Genomic DNA, 16,944 nt, shown 5'->3' on the forward strand with positions numbered 1-16,944 from the left:
AAAATTTTGTTATCTAAATCATTGTAAGAAATTAAGTAATATTAAATTATATTTTAAAAAAGAGTTTATATTATATTAAGTTAAACGGTTATCATATAAAGTTATTAAGAAGCTTTAAAATTATTATTAAAATTAAATGTAGTTTTACGTTTTATAAATTTTCTACTTAAATTTTAAATACAATAACTTTATATATTAAATTATATATATTAGAAAACAGAACAAGAAAAAAGTTATTATTAAATATTTCTAATACATACATATATGTATATAACACATTATTTAATACATAAATTTTTCAAAATATAATGTGAAAGATTTTCTTAATCCAAAAATAAAAATATTTCATATATTATGTATATTATATACATATATATATAATATACATAATAGGCCATGTAATAAACAAATTAGATGAAGAAGGAAGAAATGTTTTAATATTGGATTCCATTTTGCAAAAAGGAGGCATAACTATTAAAACATTTCTTCCTTCTTCATCTAATTTGTTTTTAACTTGAGGAAATCCTTTGTCTGCTAAAATTTCATCATTTTCTTCAAGCTGAAAAACTTAAATTACATTTAATTTTAAATAGAATATAAATCTAAACAAAATATATATAATATATATATATATATATATATATATATATATATATATATACAGGGTGTCCCTGAATTGGCGGATCAACTCTCGTGGGTAGATAAATCGTGTTAAACTGAAGAGAAAAATTTTATATCATTTTGTTAAATTCGCAATAATTAATGAGATATAAATTAATAAAGATCGGCCAATACGTGCCAGGATAAGCGCGCGGCACGAAGAAGCCTCCTACTTGTTACTTGATACTAGGCGCGCGGCGAGACAGTAGGCGGAGCGGTCTACAAAGGACATACAAAGGACATACAAAGGACGTACAAAGGGCGTACTTAAAGAGACACGTACAGTGCGTTCTACGTTTACGTCTTGCCGCGCGCCTAGTATCAAGTAACAACTGGGAGGTTTCTTCGCGCCGCACGCTCATACTGGCACGGATTGGCCGATCTTTATTAATTTATATCTTATTAATTATTGCGAATTTAGCAAAATGATATAAGATTTTTTTCTTCAGTTTAACACGCTCTATCTACCGACGAGAGTTGATCCGCCAATTCGGGGACACCCTGTATATATATTATATATATTTTGTTTAAATTTATATTCTATTTAAAATTAAATGTAATTTAAGTTTTTCAGCTGGATTTTTTTTCACAAATTGACTAATTATTATTATCTGCTATAATTGGCGGCTGCAGATTCACTAGTGCGCAACACATGGTAATGATGTCATCACGGTAGCATATTTATACTAAATTTATTTAAAATATGAAATGTTCGAAGACGTTGCATTATACGCCCTACGTGGATACGTGTACTAGCTATTTTATGTTTCTTCTACTTCCTCTTGTAAAAAGATTCCATTTTGCAAAAAAGGAGGCATAACTATTAAAACATTTCTTTCTTCTTCATCTAATTTGTTTTTAACTTGAGGAAATCCTTTGTCTGCTAAAATTTCATCATTTTCTTCAAGTAAATTTAATATACCAGATGCTATTGTGATTTGTGAGTCTGTTGCACGTCCACCGAAACATTTTGATCTAAAGGAAATGAACCTTGATGGAGTACAACCAATTAAAATTTTTACTCTGTATCCTTTTTTATATTAAGAGTAAAAAAGCACTTGATGTTCAATAGAAGAAGGAGTTTCGCCCAAAAACTCCGTGCAATCGATAATAAATCGATAATAACTCTACATTTAGAGTAATTTTCTTTGAAACACGGGAGCATAGTTTCATCTATGGCGTATCGATTAGGCCATGTAATAAAATTTTGACAAGCATTGCTCAAATACTGGAGCACAGAATAAAATATTCTTGCTATTGTTGTTCTATTTACATTAAATAACACACTGAAAAACTTAATCCAAATTTCATTTTAAAGAGAAATATAAGTAATTTATTTTCTTCATTAATTTTTCTTTTATAATCATATTGTTCGTCCACAGTTTTAATAATGTTACGTCCAGACTCGAAAACCAAGAATGAGATAATGAAAGGACAGAACTTAGCCTTGTCGAAACGCGTAAAACCTTAACGCTTTCGACTCGAACGAATTGCGCAAGGCCGGACCTGGTCAAAGACCTCGAGGGTCTCTTTCCTAGGTCAGTAGGCCGTTCGTTCGGTGGTCCCTTTTCGATAAAGGAAATTAATCCCTGTTACGCGGGACGGGACCTTGTGCGATCTGGGAGTCAGGAAATGTTTTTGAAAGGGTTAATAAATTTGATTAAAATTTAGAATTTTTAATTTTTATTCATTTATTAAATGAAAATGAAAATGTATAAGTATATAGGTCTTAGAAAATTATTACCATTTTAATTAGTCTAATTAATCTTATTAATAGATTGAGTGTGCGTGCGTGCGTGCGTGCGTGCGTGCGTGCTTGCGTGCGTGTATGTGTGTGTGTGTGTGTTCGCGGGTGTTACATCAGTTCGGAGGGATGTCAGCCAGGTAAATTGGAAATGGAAAAATAAAAAAAAGGATTTATTACCTGACTGGTATTTATACAATAATATTTAAAATTCTAAGGGAAGGGCCAGGAAAAGAATTATGCTTCTTCGAAGGTAATCGTGGAAGGGGGGAATTTCTTCCAGAGAGCCTCTATCGGAACGGCGAGGGGATATCTAAGACCGGGGAGGAACCATGGAATAACGGATCCCGCAGGGTTGTTCGCAAGGACGAAGTGTAGTGTTTTCAAATCTACAGGACCAGGCCCGATTGTACACGAGCCTTTTAAGAGGGGATGTCGGATCCTTGGGAGATTATTTATTAAATATTGGATAGAATCTTGAGGCGGGGGACGAGGAGGTTCTTGGTGTTTGGAAGTTTCGGCGTTAGCGTTTTCTTTCTCGAGTTCGACGACGACCTCGGCAATATCGTGAAGGGCCTTCCAAATTTCATCCGATTCTTATTGGGAATCAGGTGAATTGTGGGGGGAAGATGGAGGTGAATCACCAGGAACGATGGTAGAAGCTGCAGAGGGTAGACGTTGAGGGGGTTCAGCGGTAGAGGAAGATTCGTTGGAAGGGCCCGGTAAACCGAGCGGAGATGGGGAGGGTTGTTCGTGAGAGGATGATGCTATGAGGTGCGAAGGGGGAGGGGAATCGGTGGTGATGCGAGGAGATGGGTCAGGTAAGGGGGATGGTTCTGGCTCTCTTGAAGGAGGAAGAGGAGGAGGAATATTTATTGAAATAGGAGGGGAGATGCCAGGTTTTGTTTGTTTAGCTATGAGTAATTTAAATAATTCTACGTTAATGTTTGAAAAATCTACAACAAAGTTCTTGTCAGCTAAGGTCCTAGCCGCGACTCTGACCGTGCGATGGTTACAGCGCCGTTTGTTCACTCTTGCGCCCGACTTAATTTTCCGGAGGGTGGCAGGATCCATTATGAACCCCCGCGAGGAAATGTTAATGTTTTATTTTCTTTGGAGAAACAGTTCTTGGTCGAATTATTTGTTAAATTACAAAACTAATGAGAATAATGAGACAAACCGAAAACAAAAGGTAATATAGAAAAATTTGACAATAATATTAAAATAATAGGTTTTAAATTAGTTGTAGTAACGGTACGACCATGCAAATTGACAAAATTTTTATTATCAGTATTAGGGTGAACGAGGAAGGGGTATAAGTTCCCTTAACTATATTCAGTAACCTGAGTAGAAATCCCGGTATACACGAATACTGGTAGGAAGGGAAAAATAAAAAGGTTACCTTTAACTGTATTGAGTAACCTGACGTGTGAATGTCGGTGTACATAAATACAAGGGTAAAAGAAAAAATTAAAAGATTACTTTTAACTGTATTTAGTAACCTGACGTGTGAATGTCGGTGTACATAAATACAAAAGTAAAAGAGAAATAAAAAGATTACCTTTAACTGTATTTAGTAACCTGACGTGTGAATGTCGGTGTACATAAATACAATGGTAAAGAGAAAATTAAAAATGGGAGTAAAGCAGAGGGGAGGAAGAGGGGACAGGCAAACTGAAATTGAAATATTGTTGTGCCTCCACGAAGGGGCACGGGATGTGTCGGGATCGTTTCGGGAATGTCGGGGATGCGTCGGGCGTTTTCCCCCCCTTTTTTTTTTTTTTTTTATTGTATTCTGCTTTTCTTTTAATTGTAATTCCTTTTATTCTTCTACTTTCACAACATGTATAGTTCTTTGATATCTCGCAAAAATATAAGATAGTTTAATTGAAGTCAATGGTGTGATATTTTGTCACTGCTCCCAGCGAACGTTATACTACTCGCGTTTGCTATCGGTTAGAGTGAGAGAGCGGTATCTCTCGTATACACCGTCGTACCGGTAGTCTGATACGCGTCGGCTTATCTCAGGTGCGCGTATATCTCTCAGTCATGCGAATATGACTTTGTTGAATCTGGTCAGTAGCTGCTCGTGGCGATTATTACTCGTTCGGTTCTAATTAGCGACTGCCCGTCGCTTCATCGCGGCGGGTGCTGAGCTTCCCTCCGAACTGCATGGTTTTTCGGAGGGGGTCCCTTAGCAACATGACCAAATATGGTTATGTTGCTGAATTCGCGTTTTAGTGCAGGCGAGGAAGTTCAGAGTCGAATTTCCTCGCTTGTACTTTTAGCAATTCGGCGACACCTTTCCGGTGCGTTTCTGAGAGCGCTTTCCGGTTTCGCGTTCGCGCTCGGTCTCGGGCGCGCGTGGCTCGCTGCGTCAGCGGCTCGCGCGATTATCGCTTCGCTCGCGATGCATTCCTGCATCTATATGATTATATGTATATATATATATATATATATATATATATTTATTAAATCTGTAGCCTTTTCTGGGGCTATAACAATATTAATACTTAAATTATTTACTGATAGACCAAGAACTGTTTCAATGACTTTAAGTTTGAGGGGGGTAGAAATCGTATAAAATTATTAGAGACTCACTACTTTTTGAGTGCGTTGATCGGTTTTAAAAGCTGTAGAAGATCTCGACAGTGAATTTAGCGGCGTCAGTCTGAATTTGGCAGGAACTCTGGTTAGCGGTCCAATCCTTCTTATTGAGTGGCACAACCACTTACAATGATTGATACTCGTTATCGTTTTGAAATTTTAATTTACACTCAACCACTTCACAAAGAGTCTGTGTCAATTGTGGGCCGAAACGCACGTCGCGGATTTTGAAAAGTATTAATACGCGTAAGTGTTAACACCCGCAGAATTAATAGCGGAGTGGAGTATCAATTCCGCGTCTCGAAGCCGAGGTCGAAGAAAAAATGTTCGTACCGGGTGAAAGACCGAACCGAAGTAGTGATGAGGATTATGATGACGATTATACTGATACTGATACTGGTCTTGATACTACTGATGTCGCGGCGCATTGCTTTCGCATTAAATATTAAGATTCGTACCTCCTCTCCATTAGACAATTGAACAAATTAGAATTTTAATTAACGCCCCCTTATGCTTAGGGGGTGTTTCCTTCGACTTCGAGTCTCAAAAATTTCTTCTCTATTGGTTCAAGAGATTTTTCCATTTGGCCAATGTGGAGTTTGGTACCGTCAGAGTCGCTTATCGCTATTTAGAAATTTATAATAAACAGCTGTCACTTTAGGTGGTCCGTCAGACGAGCTCTCTTATCGAATGCTTCTTAGGTTTTTATCGCCGTTTCAAATTTATGATTGCAGTTCTAAACAACTACCTCGAGTTACGGCGACTCTGTTTTATTTAAAATTCTTTTGGAGTTTAGAGAGCCGTACAAATGTTTATTCTTTATTCGATTTCTAAGACTTCTTTGGTTGTCTTATTTAGAGTTGGTCGCCTTACGGAGGTTTGTTAAAATTTTTATTATCCACGTAACGTAATATTCGTGGAGTGCGACTAAAGTGACAGCTCTCACGGTTTGATATTTAGTAGAAAGTTCTTAGAATCATTATCTTTAAATGTTTATGCATTCCTCTCGAAAAGAAAGAATCGTGAAGTCTACAGGACGTAACAATAATTTTCAACAATAATGAAAAATTTGTTAGTGTAACTCCTGTTATATCAAGCATTTCTCTGTCATTTTTTATATTTTTTAAACCATGAAAACCATTTTTGCAATGTAATAAACCAGATGTTCCAACATTTTTATCTGCATATGAAACGTGATTTCCACAACTTTTTTCACTTTTTTTCTTTCTGTTATATACTATTTTTAATTCTTCTGGACAATAAATTTGTGTTTCTGCAGTACACTTTGTACTATTACTATAAATATAACGATTACATATGAACACATGCATGCTTGATCTTTCAGATTCTAATTAATCACACATAATTTGTACTTAACATCCTTGATCAACTGTCAGAGGTGTAACAACCCAGATAACCAAGCATGCCAGCACGTTGTGCTCAGCAGATCATGCAAGCAATATGCAATCTCTATGCCATCTTGTATTGATAAAGCATGTAATGCTTGCGTGGTGCTGTCACGGTGTGTTGTTAAAACTTTAGATACACATGTTGGCATTTTGCAAGCATAATGTAAGAACGAACGGAAAAAGTAGAGGCCATTCTAATTGGTTAACCTAAAGACTGTTCTATAATGGGTTGCAAATGCCTCGTTGCCAGTGGCAAGAATAGTACGAGCCAATCAGAATCAAGCTACTCTACGCTGATTGAATCGGCTCTTGCAACAGGCATTAGACATTCGCAACTCATTGCAGAACGATCTTAACTTTGGTACTGGTAGTGGAGTTAAGTGTCAAGTGTGTGCTAACCTCCTAACGGAAAACTCTCTGTGGGAAAACAGCAATTGACGTGATATTACAAGATTATTTTATTGTAAGTAAGAAATTTAACTATATATTTTAAATTATGTTAATATATTAATTAGACTTCCGAGTTTGGAATATAACTTTTAAAAAAACATTCCTTATTGAACATTTTAAGGTTAGTTTAAGTTAGAAATGGGCATTTGATTGAAGGTTAACGTATGTACTATGACAAAAACAAAATATCAGTAGCCAAATAACGAAGGGCAAAAAGTACGTTAATAAACAGATAATTATAAAATTATAATTGTGATTTGGAAATAAGAAAAATTACATAATGTACAAGTGAGCAAAATGCGTTCTCGCAAAAGTTTATATAACGTTTCAAGAGAATATAAACAAAAGCTAGAACGTACAATTCGTGTTTCGCATCAAGAAATGTTGAACATTATGAAAACAAGTAAAAAATCTGTGAAAAAAAAGTTTCTAAGTTAACTGATTGTGAGTCGACTAATTCAACGCAAGAATTTCAAACTATGGAACTTAGTAACTCTTCTATAACAAATTATGATATAAGTAGTGATATAGCAGGGTTTCTAACTCAGGAGCTCGAGGGGGGTGCGGGGCGGGGGGATGACGTCACGCAGGTCCGCGGCGCGGTTTGTAGACGAGGGGTGGTACGCGGAAAGGAGAGAGAGGTCCGCGACGCGGTTGGTTGGCGAGGGGTTTGCGGAGAGGGAAGAGAGGTCCGCGATGTAACCGATGGGTCCGCGAGTAGGGAGATGGATGGAGAGAGACGGTGCGATAGGCGTTCGCAACGCGGTAGACGGAGACGGAGCGATAGACGTGGTATAGGATAGGATAAGGAGAGCGCTATGTGCATTGTACATAGCGTAGGACAATGAAAGCATGATGTGGTGGGAAAAGGAGGAGAGCACAATAGAATGATAGTGTGAGAGAAAAAGAAGGAGGATGAGGGGAAAGGATAGCGGGAGCGCGATAAGACGGAGGCTAAGGCGTACGCGAGAACGCAAAGAATTTTTTAACTTTAATTCTAGGTTTTTAAATAATACTAATAATTTTTATATGTTACAAACATTCAATATTGCTCAGTCTAACAATAAGTTTTTTTTTAAATCTAAATTTAAATTGCTCTATGCGATTTTACGATATTCTTACCATTATCTTAATATCTTAATACTAAGAGGAGGAAGAAGGATGGAATAGCTAAAGAAGGCACAAAACACAATACACATATTTATCATAAACATAATTTTTATTCATAAAAGTGTGTGTATGTGTGTGTGTGTGTGTGTGTGTGTGTGTGTGTGTGTTTGCGCGTGCGTCTTAAAAATAAAAATATAAAAAGTAAAAATATAAAATCTAATATATAAAATATTATAAAAAAAGGTATAAATTTAAAAATATAAAAAGATATAAAAAAGATATAAAATATAAAATATTAAATATAAAATATAAAAAAGAAAATATAAAACTTAAAAACTAAAAATCTATAGGCGCGAGACAGAGGGGCTGCCTCGCGACGGCTGCGTCTGTAACAGAAAAGAAAATGAACATTTTTATTAGTACTTTAAAAATACACAAATTTTTGAGCGTATTATATAGAGATACTTACAGTACGAGGGGCTCCTCTCCGAACAGCCTGCGGAGACAGAAAATGTCCACGTACAGGTAAGGGAAGAACCCGTCTAAGAGGCGAGCACGGGGGCCATCGCCACAAATCCTCATATTCCGCATATTTGCGGTGGAATTTCCGCACGCGACGCACCTCTTTCATATGCGCGATGTTGATATACCCCGGGATGAGGTTGTGGTAACATAGATATTCTTGTAAAAGAAAAAAAAACATAAATATATTATAAATAAAAAAAGCATATAAATAATAATAATAAAATTATTTACATCACCAAGTGGGATGTGGTAGTACCGATATTGGTAATACTGTAAAAGATAAAAGCGCATAAATATAAATATAAATATAAATATATTATAAATAAAAAAAGCGTATAAAAATAATAATAAAAACTACTTACATCCTTGAACAGTACATCCAACAATGCTCGGAATAGGTCGCGGGCCAAATTCTTGACCCAGCGAAGTGCACGGCGATGGCTTCGCCTACCAACCCCTTCGGAAAGCTGAAGGCGACGGTATCCCGTCTCGAACCTAGCATCGAGAAATGACATAATGCTCGACATTTTAAAATCTTCACAAAAGAACTTCACTTCACTGGATCACTGACAGACACCTTATGTCAGCTCCAGCGAGAGCTAGGTAACGTCTCGGTGAAAAAAATGGGTAGGAGATGAGCATGACATAAGAGTTAGCAATAAATGCTTATTCTTTATAGCTGATAAAGAATTAAAAGCTGACGCGGACTATCGCTCCACACAGCATTCATACAGATAATTATAATTAAATAGCGACACAATCAAATAAGCATCAGACATCTATTGAAACATTGATCAACATGGATCTAAACATTGATCAACATTGATCTAAACATGTTTGAACCTTATTATACATCAAATAAATATCTTAATATCATGATTTGAAATATAATATCAGATGCAGCTGCACCATGAAATGTAATATTCACCACACAGATGTATACATGGCTAAGAGATATAATACTTGCTATAGATCGATCCAACCACTATCATACATCAAACATCTATCGAACCATGTTTGAACCACTATCGTACATCAAACAAACATCTATCGAACCATGTTTGAACCACCATCGTACATCAAACGAACATCTATCGAACCGCGATGAACATCTATCGAACCATGTTTGAACCACTATCGTACATCAAACGAACGTCGATCAACATCAAACGAATGTCGATCAACATCAAACGAACGTCGATCAACATCAAACGAACGTTGATCAACATCAAGCAAACCATGAACGATATGAATTTTGATATTTTTTCGCGTTTAAAGATGTCAAATATTCCACGTCCATTGTCTGCTAACATGCAGACTAATAGAAAAATGCATCACTGTAATATAATACATGCTACAAGGAAAGGATAAAAAAAGATAATAACACACATGTATTGTAACAATAGTTTATTATAAATATGGATTGATCGAACCTTTATGATGATGATTCGACCACGAATTGAATAATTTAAATATATTTTGTAAAGCACAATTTTGTACATGTCTATCGCAACGCAGAGTAGCATCTAATTTATCTAAAGCAGGAATGTCATCATAGTCGTTATCCAATGTCTCGATAATAAGACCGATTCTCTCATCGTCTTCCAGTAAATTTGCCAACCATTCTCGTTTTTCATGTCCTTTGACATACACTCGAGAAAATGCATCTTTCAACGTCACGGCGTCAGTGATTAAACGTTTGGTCCTGTAGTACGTAATGTTTCCATCTTTCCATTGCAGATTGTGATGTTTTCCAATCAACCATGCAACTTGAGATTTCTCAGATCTCGTGAGCAAACGGAATGGTGTAAGACTCGTAAAAATATAATGAGAGAGTACAGAGCCCTTTGTCAGAATCGCAATTTCTTTCACGATAAACTTTCCTCCAACGATAAATCCTTGCAGATCCACAAACGTTGGTACACCCATAATGAAATAATATTGGCGAGAACTACGACGGACGACTAATGTCGATCATCGAGTATCGCTAGTTTTATAATGTTATAATGTTATAATATTGAAGGGGATTATTCTTGATTTATGTAATTTTGCGGACAACATTTATCAACGAGTTACATTCGACAATGCGATCGTGCAAGATGAGGCAATATGCGGTATTTGCGGATACGTCTAGCTTACATTCAAATTCTATTCTTATGTCCACAGTAGCATTTTTGACAGACTCGTTTTGTCGCGAGCAGTCAATGACCGTGAGAGGATCGCACTCTAGAAATTTTGCCATGGTAAATAATACATTATCATTATTGCATCCGTAATAAGATTTACGAAAACGCGCATACAAGTCGAATAGGATAGCGTATCTCTTTTTATCAAAATCCAAATTTAAATCATCATAAGGACAAAAATCAGAGTTTAGATAGAGTTTAACGTTTGTCAATTTGCAGTCGTCGAATTTGGTAATATCTTTTGACGCGACATTTTTTCTATCAGTCTGTAGTGCAAAGATTACGTATCGCGGTTTCTCCAGCTGAGAGGCAGTTTTCACAGTCCACGAATGCTTGGTCGTACTGTGTAGCAAAGGAAATTCGTATAGATCCCACGAGTGGAAACTCATGTTCAAGTATCTACCGCTCTCCAACGCTCGTAGCAAGGACAGTTTACTAATTTCGTTTAATATTACGTGAGGCATACGCCATTGTATTTTGTGTAATTCAATCTCAGCTTCAGCAGCCTGAGTTCCAAATAGACAATTGTTGTCGTTGCGTGAACGTATTAGAATCAATTCATGACGAGCGTTAATCACAACGCGCTTATAATCCTCGCAAAATCCAAGCAACATGTTGAGCGGCACGCAAAAATTGAAGTAACCTTCGCCACCATTATTTGCAACTATATTCCACGCAGCATTGTGCAAGATTTTACTTCTCTCGTGTGTAAGGGAAATGTAGTTTTTAATCGTGCAAGTTATTCCAACGTTTCTGTTGCGATCAATTTCCACATCGTTGAGTTCATATCGAAGTTCATCAAACATGAATGCAACACAATTATTTCCCAATATCATTAGTTCATCCTTTTTCCTTATCGTCAATTTTCCTTCGACGTAAAGGAAGCTTTCGCACGGCAACGTGTACAAATCCTGATGCTGTATAGGTATCTGTATCTCATCGCTATATCCAAGTATTGTATTTGCGTATGGATTGTACGTATGAGTTTCAATCTTTACTATACGGTCGTCAAAGATCGGTTTGCTTCCAATGTTCAAAATGTCAATCATTCTTTCAATTATTTCGTACGACAAATTCTAAAGACTTTAAAAATTCACGATTTAACGCGCTGAACTTCTTTTTAGCGTAACCAGATTATTGTCACCTGATTATTGTCACCATACACCGCTCGCCTCTTCGCAAAAGTATTGTCCCTCGTAAAGATATTGTCTCTCGCGTGCTCCGTTTCATTCAACACGAGCATACTATTTTTGACGTCGTCGTACGTGCAATCGTACGGTAATTTCCTCTCCTCGCAAATCGAGCAATCGACTCTCCTGATCCACAACACGTATCGTTAAATCAGTAATGCTTCGCACGACGATCGGTAGATAAATGATTTGCGCGGGCGTTTCCGATATCTTATATCCCGGTGGTACACTTGGAGAAAATTCATGTATCGTGTGTACGCTCTTACTATTGCTATATGCACCAGCGGTCACACTGCATTCTATACGAATAATGTTTACGTTAATAATATTTATCGGCACATCTGATTCATACCATTTCCGCGGCTGCAATACACGATTCGAGAATCCCAACAACGATCTTATGTTGTTGGGCTTATTAAAATTTATTCTGTATGTGCATTTAATTTCACTTTTCAACGTATTATGATTAGCGCGAATCACTATTGGATATTCCTCATCATTGTTATTAACAATGTTGTGGGAATCGTATTGTAAAATTGCATGCGTTAGATATTCATTTATACCATGCAATTCGTACGATCCTTCGGGAATCGTAATTTCCTTGTCATCGTTGTCAAAGTAAAATTTATTATTCGAGGAATTCACGTTCAGTATCATATGATAAGTTTCAAAATCCGTTAAACCAAGTTCGTAATCATCATCGTTCAAATCTATGACTGGAAAGTAGCTTACGGCAAGAACGTTACTCTTACCAGTCAACGTAAGTGTTAGTGACATGTCGAATACTGAGTCACGACAGTAGAGTGTTAGGCTTTAAATTTAATTGTTTGAAGAAATTGTAGATACAATTGTCCGCAAATACTCTGATTATAATTTTGATAAGAAGATGATTGTATTCAATTTTTGTTACATTCTGTCCAAAATATTGCACCAATTCCTCGGGCGGTCGAAGATTTCCAAAACTGTCAAAATACACAACATTATCTCCCCTCTTTTGCTATCCAATGAGTACCAGGACCCTCAACGTCGTCCAAATTGATAATGCAGCTCTCGTTTCGTCGCACGCCGCTTATCGGTAAATTATTGCGCATGAAAAACGCCTCTAAAGAAAGGTATGCGCATACGTTTTGCAAGTTGTTCCAATTGTACGTTAGTTGTTACACCCGCAGGCATTTTTAACGTTTTTTTTTCTTAGTTGTTGAGAACCCCCGTCCACGCTTGTATGGAGCGAGATAAAGTCCACGATCTTCCATAGCACGATTGTGACGTTGCATTTCTTCGAATTGGCGTTGTGCGGCCTTGCTATCGTTTACAGCCTTTGCGATTCCCGCTGCTCCACTAGCCAAAGAACCGACTACTCTCAACAATGGTAAAATCGGTAAAATACCACCACGCTTCGCTACTGGAAGTATTCGTTTTTTCAACATCTTTTTCTTTTTCGTTGATTTTTTCATCTTCATTCCCATACCAAATTTCGTTTTTGCCTTCATGGCTGTCCAAACAGCCGTAGCAGCCGCTCTTTCACCAAGAGTCGAATCCCTCGCGGTAATACGTTCCCGCGCCTTCACAGCTAGTATACGATCCGCAACGTGTCGTTCGCCGAGGTCGTTGCTTCGCGAGTAAGCTATATCGTGGTCACGACACGCAGCGTCCAATGGATTGATACCTCGATCGCCTCTAGCCAATCGTTCTTTTAAACGAGTTCCCGGTCCACAAAACTGATATCCAGGAATATGCAATTCGATAAGAAGCGCGTTTATCGCATGATTCAATAGACCGCTACCTCTTATAATTTTCGCTGACATTCGTAGCAATCTTTAATAAATGGTGCTGGACCGTCGATATGTGTTTGTTGCCACGGTAAATTATAATGTCGCAAATATCTATGATACCGTTGTACTTCAGAATCAGCCTTTATATGTTCGGGAAGTTTGTCCCACAGTCGTTCCACGTAGCGGCTAAATTGTCTCAATAAATTAATCTTTGGTATATATTGCAACTGTTCAGAGGTAAGCTCGAAAATATGACAGTCGTCCGACAGATGAAAAAACATTTTCAATACTGAGCGGTTTCGATTCGATGCACATCTATAAATAGGTCCTCCTATGACTCATTCTCAAAATGCGGTTTGTGCAGCAAGCGACGATAATCAAAGTTATAAACTTTGATAATAGACTAATGCTTGAAAAAGAAATACGCAAGCATGGAAACATATTATCAATTACTATACACGGTATTATTTGCGGTCCTTCAAATTGTGGTAAGACTAATGTATTGATAAGTCTAATTGAAAGTCCGTACGGTGTTTGCTTTGAGAACCTGTACGTATACTCAAAATCGCTTCAACAACCGAAATATCAATATTTGGAAAATTTATTGACACCGATAAACGAAATTGATTACTTCACATTCTCTAATAATAGTGAAGTCGTTGCTCCAAGCGAGGCGCTTCCGAATTCCATTTTTATCTTTGATGACGTGGCGTGCGATAAACAAGATACGATAAGAGAGTACTTTGCAATGGGTCGACACTCGAGCGTCGACTGTTTCTATCTTTGTCAAACGTATGCCAAGATACCCTAGCATCTTATACGCGACAATGCGAATCTGTTGATTTTATTTCAACAGGATAGTGCAAACTTGAAACATGTGTGCAACGATCATGTAAATACTGACATGTCATACGACGATTTTCACGCATTATGCCAGAAATGCTGGCAACACAAATATGGATTCGATATAGTTATTGATAAAGACAGCTCGCTGACCTATGGACGATATAGAAAAGGATTTAATGAATTTGCGATACCGTAGAGAGGTTAGTCGACACATCAGTCTAACAACGTCTACAAAATATCCATCATGATAAACAATGATACTGATGATGAACGTGAAAAAATTGTGAAAGAGATTGTAAAAACGAGCGAATCAATTCGCAAAAAATATCACGCTTTAAAAACTGGTAAAATTAAGGAAGACGTCGCTTTAGAGAGACATTTTAAGCCAATCACTGAACCTCTAAAACAAATTCTTGAAAATACCATCGATGTAGAATCTGATGCATCGAAAGTAGAGTCGTTTGGTATATCCATAGAAGAACAAGAGAGCATAAAGCAGAAACGATCAAACATTTCACTGACTTATGAAAAAAAATCAAATGGGGGACAAAAACGATCAAACGATTCATTGATAACTTCTACACCAAATCAATCAAAGCGAATGAAACAATCGACTCCGATAAAAGCTGTACAACAACCTCAAATAATCTCGTCTCCTTCCGTTGAAGAAATTTTTGAGACCACACCCGAAGCGGTTGTGACGTCGGTTCAACGTCAATTACAAACATCCGAGGGTCAGAATATGTTGCGAGAACATCTTGGTCCGCTCGGACAAAGATATATCGGAGCAATTTTGGGCCAAGATGTAAATAACGAGATGGATTACGTATACAGTGTTAAATTTTCCGACGAAGGAATGATGCTCGGCGATAAACATTTTGAAGTGGATAAGAATGATAATATAATCATCAATGGAGTAAAATATGCGGGGACGCCGGGTCTCTACAAATTAATTTTCAAGAGAATTCCCGACGATGCTGTATATACAGAGAACGATATGCATAAATATAAAAGTACATTACTGGCGACAAACGTGCATAGACGTGATAGCAATATGCGTAATCCAGTATTAGGTAACAAAGGATACAAATATAAATATATAATTGCTTCATTATTTCCTATCAAAAAAAAAATTGGAAAAGGTATAAACCTACCACGCACTATGACACTGAGTGAGAATAAAATTGAATACGTGCATTGGAACGATCCCAACGAATTGGTAGATCGTTTATGGCTGCTGAAAGCTTCGCGTCGAGCAGGTAACAATGCCCATGGCAATGAAGTCATGTCAATTATCGAAGAGCTTCACGAGGCAGGTCTTATTATAAATTAAACAATATGTTGACGATACTAGTCATTCTGTCAAAACATTTCGTATTGAAATGTCAATTAATAAATTTGGAGTATCGCTCGGTACATCGAATAATGCATACTATCAATGGAACGGATTACTAAGAAATTATGTGCGAGATAACGCTCTGTGTCTGACTAGCGCCGGCTTTGACGCAAGGTTGCGCAAGATACAACGTGTAGCGCAGCCGGAAGATGATAACGATGCTGCTAACAAACGGTACGTTGAAACGAGTGTTGAACTTTTGAAAAATAGACAGAAAGAAATTGAGGAAACAATTGCGCTCGAAACGCGCGTGCAAACACTTCAGATAATGATGCATGAAATGTAGAAAATGCTTCAGACACGTGTGCAAACTACATGCGACTCAGGAAAAGATACATAAAGAATTATACATAAACTTTTACATTATTATGAAATATGCCACGATCAAACATGCAAGAAAAGAAAAACAACTCTGAAAAGCGACAGCTCGTGGAAGAATTGTACGCTCCGGCGAGAAGAAATTTTCCGCGTAGACGCGTCATAGTACGCGGATACGATGATCTGTGGCAGGCAGACGTGGTTGAAATGCGTCCTTATGCACGAGTCAACAAAGGTTTCAATTACATACTCACTGTTATCGATGTGCTGAGCAAGTATTCGTGGGCCATACCGCTCAAAAGTAAGAGCGGAAACGAAATGTCTGAAACGATCGCGAAATTAATTCGCGATAGTGGAAGATGTCCGAAAAATTTTCAAACAAACAGAGGAAAGGAATTTTACAATGTAAATGTGCAAAAACTCATGAAGAAACATAATATTAATCATTATTCAACGTATTCCATCATGAAAGCCTCGATCGTGGAATGATTCAATCGCACTTTAAAGAACAATATGTGGAAATTGTTTACGCTAAATGATAATTACAAGTGGATCGACGCTTTATCCCAACTCGTTGCAAAATATAACGCGCGAAAACATCGCACTATCAATATGAGACCTATCGATGTCACTCCTACAATCGCTGATAGACTTTTAAATACAGTATACAACAATGTAAAAATTGCTGCTCCAGCGAGATTCAAAGTAGGTGATTCGATACGTGTGAGTAA

The 16,944-nt window shown here is 37.2% G+C and overlaps 2 protein-coding genes across 2 annotated transcripts; one reads left to right on the forward strand and one right to left on the reverse strand.

Annotated features, from left to right (window-relative positions):
* Positions 1-10,543: 10,543 nt before the first annotated feature.
* Positions 10,544-11,740, reverse strand: LOC140667683 (uncharacterized). Its single transcript, XM_072895828.1, has one exon. The coding sequence runs from the start codon at positions 11,738-11,740 to the stop codon at positions 10,544-10,546; it is 1,197 nt and encodes a 398-aa protein (XP_072751929.1).
* A 2,911-nt stretch (positions 11,741-14,651) lies between these two features.
* On the forward strand, positions 14,652-15,832 carry LOC140667684 (uncharacterized). The gene is made up of 2 exons (XM_072895829.1): positions 14,652-14,699; positions 14,855-15,832. Exons 1-2 carry the CDS (start codon positions 14,652-14,654, stop codon positions 15,830-15,832), a joined length of 1,026 nt encoding a protein of 341 aa, XP_072751930.1.
* Positions 15,833-16,944: the final 1,112 nt, after the last annotated feature.

Source organism: Anoplolepis gracilipes, chromosome 7 (genome assembly GCF_047496725.1).
Source record: "Anoplolepis gracilipes chromosome 7, ASM4749672v1, whole genome shotgun sequence".
Classification (NCBI taxonomy): Eukaryota; Metazoa; Arthropoda; class Insecta; order Hymenoptera; family Formicidae; genus Anoplolepis; species Anoplolepis gracilipes.